The sequence below is a fragment of the Colossoma macropomum genome, unplaced genomic scaffold, assembly GCF_904425465.1.
Source record: "Colossoma macropomum unplaced genomic scaffold, Colossoma_macropomum, whole genome shotgun sequence".
Lineage (NCBI taxonomy): Eukaryota > Metazoa > Chordata > Actinopteri > Characiformes > Serrasalmidae > Colossoma > Colossoma macropomum.
In genome coordinates, this window is record NW_023494804.1 from 1,341,605 (window position 1) to 1,351,004 (window position 9,400).

At 42.7% G+C, this 9,400-nt stretch overlaps 1 protein-coding gene across 1 annotated transcript; it reads right to left on the reverse strand.

Moving 5' to 3' along the window:
• Window positions 1-9,100, reverse strand: mdh2 (malate dehydrogenase 2, NAD (mitochondrial)). Its single transcript, XM_036594873.1, has 9 exons — window positions 8,911-9,100; window positions 4,157-4,325; window positions 3,498-3,581; window positions 3,073-3,182; window positions 2,756-2,881; window positions 2,525-2,602; window positions 2,255-2,354; window positions 1,714-1,865; window positions 1-281 (listed from the first exon to the last, which is right to left on the reverse strand). The coding sequence occupies exons 1-9, from the start codon at window positions 8,971-8,973 to the stop codon at window positions 147-149; spliced, it is 1,017 nt and encodes a 338-aa protein (XP_036450766.1). The 5' UTR covers window positions 8,974-9,100; the 3' UTR covers window positions 1-146.
• Window positions 9,101-9,400: the final 300 nt, after the last annotated feature.

The window sequence follows — 9,400 nt, forward strand, 5'->3', positions numbered from 1 at the left end:
TATTGATCAGGGAAAGCAGACTGTTTATTGATGGCGAGTTCTGATAGATCTGATTGGTTTGGAGAGCAGATGAAGTCGGTTTCAGGAGAACCTCCAGCCGGTTCAGCTTCACAGCTACATAAATAAGGACTCTGTACAATAAGTGCTCACAGCTTCATGTTCACCACAAAATCCTCTCCTTTCTTGATGGAGCCCTTCAGCTCAGCCATCGCTTCGGCCACCAGCTTCTCCTCGAAGGCCGAGAGCTTCCCCAGGCCCAGGTTCTTCTCAATGCCGTTTTTCTGGAAGGAGAGAAAAGGATGAATCAGAATTATTACACATGAATATTAGAGTGTTTATGCATTTCATAAAGTGTAACAATAGTATTTCGCTGCTGTCGGAACAAAACCTTACATCTCCAAAAAGGCAACTTTACAGGAAAAGGAAAAACGTCCTTAACTTTCAATGGAAGTAAATGCATAAATATTTTGCCCAAGTAATTCTGGACCATTTCTGATGGTCTGTTAATCATGAAATTCTGACACATCATAAGGGCAACCTCACCTTTTTAAAATTTTATCAAGACATGAAGATACGAGATACTAGATTCGTCCCGACAGCAGCAATTACGAAAAGTAATAAAATTAACAGAATTGTAGTAAAAAGGTTTTCCGAGAGGCAGAACTTGGGATGTTGTGGGATGTTTGAAAAGCGCCAGATAATTTAATTTTGGTCACAGATATAGATAAATATTGACAGATTTACTGCAATTAATTATAACTGATTATTACATTCTTCAGATACACTGCAATAAATCAGTGCATTTTACAGGATGGGGGAGGGGTTAAGTTCGTGATGCTGAAATTTTTAGCAGCTTATACGTGAGGAACAGTGACGTCATGCTAAATAATGAGTTTTTGTTCTTTTTCATTTGAATTCTTCAGAGAGACGACAAGATACAACTGTAGACGACACGGCAACCACAGCTGATGATCAGCCTGCTGTCTTTATGCAAATCACCTGAGCATCGACCAATCAGACTGTGGACATGAGGTATGAAATGCTTGTGTCACGCCCACCTCCACTTCAGGGCTCGGAGCTCGTCTATAACTCCTGCTTGTCTTTCAGAAACGCACCCAAAGCTGCCAGGAGTTGGTGAAGGACGCGATTCACTTCACCATGAAATGCAACGCTGACTTGCAGCGCGCGGCTACTGCAGATTTTCAGGAGGTATAAATAAAACTAAATAAAAATAAAAACTCCGGCCACAGATCACACGCGGGTCTCTGCTCTGCTCAAAACACTTTAAAGTTCTGTTCTTCTGTTATTAGTTATTGTTTTTAAAAGTTAGTTAAACAGTCATGCAAAGGCCCCCAACCTCCTGCGTCCCTGGCCTCTTTTTCCCTCATTGTCTAGGGCACGTGTGTCAGACTCCAGTCCTCGCAGGCCAAAACTCTGCAGACTTCAGCACACTGCCTCATTAAAACACACCGATTCAGCTCATGACCTAATTAGCATCATGAACTGAATTCAGAGTGTTAGACGAGGGTAAACACTGATCTCTGCAGCACTTTGGCCTGGAAGGTCCCCTGATTGAGGGTCTTATTACAACAATAGACAAGAGATTCTGAGTTTGAGATGCTCAGATTAGTGAATCTTTTAGGATTTTAGGAAGGTGTGTAACGGACATTAACCGAATGTTTACTTCAGTAAGGCGTGTGTGGTGCGGCGTACCCCGAGCAGCAGTGGTGTGGAGAAGTATTTACACTCCGTCTCTTCTGATCTGACGAACGCGCACTCCACTACACCCTCCTTTCCGTTCATGGCGTCGAGGAGAGAGAAGGTGAACCGAGCTCCGGCGTAGGCCATCGACAGCGTCGCCGATCCTACAGACACAACACAGTCAGGTTTACAGTCAACAACGTACCTTATTACAACAAGGCTGACCTTCAGGATGGAAGCTTCACATTTAGGGGGGGTTCATTTAAATAAAGCAGCCTTAAAACTGTCCTTAAAACTGGTTGGTTAGCATTTCTGCTACTGAGAGCTGATTGGTTAGCACCGCTCCTACAACTGAATAGTGTTAATGCTACTGAGTGCTGATTGGTTCATGAGCTGATCAGCTCATTGGCTGAGTGAAGCGGTTTGTGCTCACTGACCTCATAAACGTGAGACACTATCAAAGTTCAATAGTTTGAGTTCAAAAGGTGCTCAAAAATATAACAGCAGTGTTAAAACGTTTGATGCGGTCAGTGTATTTTGTGGTTGGACTGACCCGCTCCAGCCTTGGCCTTCACCACCTCCGTCCCTGCCTCCTGAATCCTGCCGGTCAGAGCGGACAGCTGGTCTTCAGGGAAGTCCACTTTAGGAGTGCACTGCGGAGACAGAGATCGTCACACTTCCGTTACTCAGGGAATCAGATCTACTGCACTGAAGGTTCTCATCAGGAACGATCAATAAACAAGGACACGTGTTCAATGAGCTGTAATGAGACTAAGAGGTGTGACCAGAGAGGTGGGCTGATGCCAGCGTTTTCTGACCGTACCTGTGAAATCAGAGGGATGATTGTCTTTCCAGCGTGACCTCCAACAACTGGCACGTTCACCCGCGCGGGGTCAAGACCCTGGACAGCAAATGAGAGAAAAACAAACTAAAAAACTGAGAAGAGAACAAACAGATCAGATCAGCTAGTCTGAAGTCACTGTGCAGACAATGTTTACGCTGCTCATCACCAGACGCAGCGTGAAGGAGCTCCTGGTCACAGATGGAGACTCACTTTCAGCTCAGCGACGAACGTGTTGGCTCTGACGATGTCCAGCGTGGTCACTCCGAACACTCTGTTGGGGTTGTAGACACCGCGCTTTTTCATCACTTCAGAAGTGATGGGGATGGTGGAGTTCACCTGTCAACACAAACAGTGTGAACCCATATTAGTTAGTACGCATTATTATTATTATTATTATTATTATTATTATTATTATTATTATGTTATTATTATTATTATTATTATTATTATTATTATTATTATTATTATTATTATTTTGTTATTATTATTATTATTATTATTAGAGAGGTGTTGTGAAAGGCTCTTACAGGGTTAGCGATGACGCAGATCATGGCCTCGGGACAGGCTCGTGCGCAGGCGTCGGACAGAGTGGCCACGATGGTGGCGTTGGTGTTAAACAGGTCATCACGGGTCATACCTGACAAACAGGAAACAAAGACCACCATAAACTCAGAGTCCAACACCTTTAACTACAGTCTGTACTGAATCAGTGAACTGAATCATGAGTCGAATCAACACTGCAGATTCGATACAGAGAATCACATTACAGGACTTTACAGCCCACTGGACTGAGTCACTGAGTGTGGAGCTCTTAAACGGTGATTATGGCTGCAGGCTCTGCTTGGCACAACAACAACAACGACGACGACGACGACGACGACGACGACCAGGCGAGAACGGGAAAAATGACATGCAGTTTAAACCTGAATTACACACTGAAAATCAAACCTACCAGGTTTCCTTGGGACACCTGCAGGAATGACGACGACCTCACAGCCTTTCAGCGCAGCGTCCAGCTGGTCGGGACCGATATAACCTGTGGAGGCAAAGTAAATGGTAAAAACACAGAACAGGGAACAGAACAAGTTTACATCTGTTTACATCTGGGCCCTGGGCCCTGACTCCGAAACACATTCAACTAAGACAGAGCGGGTCGGAAGCTTGGCTGGAAGCTCAGCCCTGCTCGGTCGGAAGCTCAGTCAGAAGCTTGGCCCCGCTTGGCCAGAAGCTTGGCCCCGCTTGGCCAGAAGCTCGGCCCTGCCTGGCCAGAAACTCGGTCGAAAGCTCGGCCCCGCTCAAGCCTCGCTGGCCGCACTCAGTCGGAAGCCGGTAAGGTCGGCTGCGCTCAGTCGGAAGATCGGAAGCTTGGCCCCACTTGGTCGGAAGCTCGGTTGGAAGCTCAGCCCCGCTTATGCGTGCCATGGTGACGTATCCAGTAAAAAGTTAAACACCGTCGTAAGTCAGAAAATCCAGGCTATAAAGCTCAAAGTAGGCTGGGTAAGCTAGTAACCCTGCTTTGTGAGGTGGAGCTCTGGAACAGACTAATTAATTAATTACATAATTAATAAAGAAATAATGATACTTGCATTAAACAGGGTTGAGTGTGCATACCTGTGACCTTGGCTCTGGTCTCGATGTGGCTGAGGTCGGCAGCGACGCCGGGAGTGTGGGCGATATCGTACAGCGAGAGCTCACTGACCAGTGGGCTGTTCTTCAGGAGGAGAGAGAGCGGCTGACCGATCCCACCGGATGCCCCCAAAACTGCTACCTTCGCATTATTCTACACAGAGAGAGCGAGAGAGTGAGAGCGAGCGAGCGAGAGAGAGAGAGAGAGAGAGAGAGAGAGAGAGAGAGAGAGAGAGAGAGACAGACATGAGTCTTGCATATGCACCAAGATAAGAGAGACCATAAACAGCCCCACACTGTGCAAACGAACAACACAGCTATAAATCTCATTAACGATTCATTCTGATTACACCTCTAATCAAACGAAAGAAATTTCATCACAATTTGTTAATTATTTTGATATAATTCAGACTTATTTAAATATGCTGAATACATAAATCTAAAGTTTATTTTGCCCCTGAAAAAAAAGCACATTATTCATTGATTAATCCATGATTGATGCAGCTGAACCTTCACCTTCACATTATACTGCAGGAAGGAGACCGAGATCAATAACAGGACTGAATAACACACCCGTCTATTACAAGATAAGGGAAATCATAAAACAGCCCCCCCTGCGCTGCACGAGCTAACAACACAGCTGCAGACCGGACCTTACAGTGATTCAATCTGATAACGATTCTTTAGGGAACAAATCTATGTATCAAGATTTGATTCAATTACGAACATTTAAAAGGCATCATGATTCAATTACGATTCATTGAGAAATGATTCAAGGATCATGATTTGATTCGATAACAATTCTTTCGGAAATTATCCTAAGCATGATGATTTGAATCACTTACAGTTCCTTAGGCATCGACTCAAAGCATCATGATTTGATTAATCGTTTAGGAAATTAGCCAAAGCATCATGATTCAATTCAATTATCTGGGAATTAATTCAAAGCATCCTATTCCAATTCAGTTACAATTCCTCAAGAAATGATACACAGCGTCACGATTCACCCGAACTGCAACTCTTTAGGAAATTATTCAAAACATTATTATTTGATTTAATTATGATTCGTTAGGGAACTACTCAACACACCCTGATTTGATTCAATTACAATTATTTAGGGAAAGGATTCAAAGCCTCATGACTTGATTCTGTTATTCAATGCATCGCAAAATCTCACGTCACTATGATTCAATTTGAACTGACTCTTTCGGTGCAATTCGGAATCATTTTGAAAATAGAATTTTTTGCTTACACAGTTGTGGAAGCTACTAATACATTATGCAAATGAACCATCACCTTTAGGTCAGTACATTACAATGCATTTTCACACCTGTAGCTAATAATGTTATTTGTAATTTATGTCCAGCTGTGGTTCCAGCAAAAAAGATCCCTAAAAATCTCCAATAACTGACCACAGAGGTGGAAAACAGTATTTCTTTTAATTATAAACACTTTTAAAAGACTAAAAAACCTCAAAATACTCTAAACTGTGTACAGAGAGGCTAATTGTTCAGGCTAATATCGTTACTGTGCAAATCCAATGGCACAGAAGGTCATGACATATTTTTGGACCTGACCTTTAGACCTTTAGAGCGCAGCTACGCGCCAACCAGGACTTTACATGACTTCAATACACGCAGACACAAACATCAGGAGTGTTTATGAAGACTTTACCACATGTGGTGATGGAAGCTGATCTGAAACTGAGCTCAGACTTGTGTACTAGACTACACAAAGCTCCAACTGATCCATAAAGAGATTAAAATATTTATGTATTACTTTACTTTTACATCCAGCCTCTGTTTGGGGAGGGCCACACGGGCGGGAACGGGTAAGATATCGACCACAAGACAAATAATTATGATTATATAAGTGAAGCAAAGAGGAAAAAGGCCGGATTGTTGGTGTGACTCTAGACTCTGCTTTAACGTTTACACCACATTAGTAATATTACTAAATTATCATCCTTTTTACTGTCATTCTTTGTATAACAAACAAACTACAGCTTGTGCAAAAAGCAGCAGTGAGAATTTGAACACGGACTAGAAAACAGGACCATGTTAGAGCCGGTTCAGCTTCACTGCTGTTTCCTTCAGAATCCACTACAAAACTTTACTGCTAGTTTTTTTAAATCTTTTACTGCTTTAACACCGTCGTGCGTCTCTGAGAGCTGATAGACGATCTTCCAAATCCAGCTTTAAGATCTTCCAGTGCTGCTTCTCCAAATTCCACATATGAAGCTTAAAAAGAAGAGGCAGCGTTTTGTTTTTATACACCAAAGATCTGGAAGACATTACTGATAAACATCCGTCAGACTCAGATTTTAAAAACAGATAAAAGCACATTTCTCTACTTCAGCATTCACTCGCTTTTTATTGCTTCTCTAATTTTACTGGAATATTATTATTACTTTCTTGTTAGCTGTTATATTTTAATTGGATTTTTATTCATACTTTTATCTTGTGCATTTTAATTTAAAATATTAATACATCCCCTCTGTTACTGCTTTTATTGCTTACATTTTTGAAAAATATTTTTATTGCTTTCTTGTTAGTTGTATTTTAATTGGATTTATACATTTTCTTCTGCGTTTTAATGTTAATTGTAAATATTATATCTCCTCCTGCGTTGTTGCTTTTACTTGTTGCATTATTTTATTTTTTTCCTTTTTCCTCATCTCTCTGTTTTTCCTTCGTACTGTAAAGCACTTTGAGCAGCATGTTTAATGTATGAAATGTGCTTCATAAATAAAGATTATTACTGTGCTTTATTTGCAGCTGTTGGGAGGAAATGACTTTAATTCTTATCCTTCTTGTACAACAAGCTCGATAAAAATATACCATACATTTAATAACTGCACAATTACAAATGACATTACATGAACGTCTAAAATTACAGACCTTTAGTCAGTGTTATAAAAGCGTAACGAGCACAAATCAATCACTAATAAACCCATTTATCCAGCTACACCCCAGAGACAAACTTCATAATCAGGATTCATTAATTAGCCAGATAACAAAGCCCAAAGTCGAGATCAATGAGAGGGGAGTGAGGCGCGTTCATCACTTCAGGCCTTCGTTTCACAGCTCTGCTGACGAATCTCCCCTCAGCTACACTGAGTTTAAACCAGTCAGAGTGAAACCCACACTGCCAAGGTCAAACCAGATTACCTCTCCAAAAGTATTCGGACAGCTCCTCCACTGAGTGGGTTCAGCTACTGTAAGGTCACCCATTACTGACAGCCTGTATAGTCTCCATAGGAAAGCACTGACCAATAGAATGGGACGCTCTAGAGCAGGCTGGGGTCACATGAGCCTAAGGTTTCCATGCCCAGTGCCCAGGGTGGGCATGAGGGGTATAAAGCCCCCCCAGCATTGGGCTGTGGAGCAGTGGAACTGTGTTCTCTGGAGTGATCCAGTATCTTTGGGATGAGTTGGAGTGACCCAGAACTGCATCCAACATCAGTACCTGACCTCACTACTGCTCAATCAAATCCTCACAGCAATGTTCAACATCTAGGATAAAGCCTTCCCAGAAGAGTAGAGGCTTTGATCATTATCAGCACAAAAGAGAGAAAGAGAAACAAGATGGACAGATAAACAGAGAGGGTAACTAAAGGGTTCTTTAGTAAAGCAATGGTTCTATTTAGAACCATGAGTTCTATATAGAACCGTTTAATGCTTAAATGATCAAAGAGTTCTTTATACTAATGGAGAAGGTGTTGTATATGGTTCCATGCAGAACCCTTTTTTGAAAAGGGTTCTATATAGCACCAAAAGGGTTCTTTTGTTGTTTCAAGCTTGACATTATAACAACAGCAGAACCCTTTTTTGGTGCTATATTGAACCAACACGTTCTCCATCAATCACCAAAAAGATTTCACCATGCAAGGAACCATTAAGGCATGAAATGGTTCTACTTACAGAACTCATGGTTCTAAAAAGAGTCATTGCAATCACAAAAGAACTCTTGGAGAACGAATTTTGTGGACAGATTGTGAGATATTTATAAAGAGAGCTTTAGCAAAGCAAGCTGCAGTCAACTTCTTAGCTGAATTTCCTGTTCCACCTTAAATGGAGGAATTACAGGAGAATTCCACCGCTTTTTTAGAATTCCCCAAACTTGAGTGTGTGAGACGTAAACAGAGAGATTCAGAGTGGTTTGGTGTGAAATGGTTCAGATGTCTTTACAGTGGTGGTGATAGGAACCAGGGGTCGCCATGACTACAACACAGATATAGACATTTTATTTACCATCCAGAACCACCAGTGAACCTACACGAGTCTTCTGAGTTTATATGGAATGTTGATGATGGTAAAATAGTGGAAAATCTGGAATAACAAGTTTTCTTTAGGGACTATTTTGCCTCACAGCGCCCTGCATGTATCCCTCCACCATGAATGGAGTTTAAATTCTCTAAACTATCATAAAACAGTGTCTCAGTCATCAGGCAGTGAATTCATAACCATTTCATGTAGGAACTTTCTGTGAGGGAGCTTTTAGAGGTGGACGTCTGGTTCCTATCACCACCACTGTGAACAGTTCTGATTCGGTAAGTTTATCTAGAACGGAGGATCTACTGACTCTGTTTCCATCTTAACTACTTAATTATGCAGACACTGTGAAAAATCGGAGTCGCCCTTTAAGGTTCCTTTTAAGGCGGAACGGAGAATTCGACGGAGAACCTCGGGAACGAGAATCCTCGTTGTTGGCCTGCTACCTGCGGCTGTTTCACTCACCTGTGCTGAGGTGGACAGGCACCTGGCGAGGCCGCCCGCGGGTCTGGCGATTCTGGAGAACATGGTTCTTCACTCTTTGGGTTCTTTTTCTCCTAAAAGTGCGGCGGAATGCGTGTCTGAGTGCGCGCGCTCCCCTCTCTGTGACTCCAACGTCCTCTACCGAGAGACAGCGCAGCGGCGACACCTAACCTTATTACCGCCGGACCTCATCTCTGATTGGTGGATCCGAGAACACGGCGGGTTCTGATTGGATGAAAGAGCGGTCGCTCACATTTTCCTACACGTCATCGCGCCGCACTCGTCCGGGTCTTACGCGATTGGCCGGCTGTCCGAACGTCACCTAAAACGTCACCAACTCCTTCAGGAAGTACGCGCTCCAATAGGCGGGTTGGCGCTCTAATCGAAGGCACTAGGTTGGTGACTTTCAGTGAGTCACACTAAAAAGTGCACTAAAACGCCAAAAGTATGTGGACACGTGCGCATCACAACC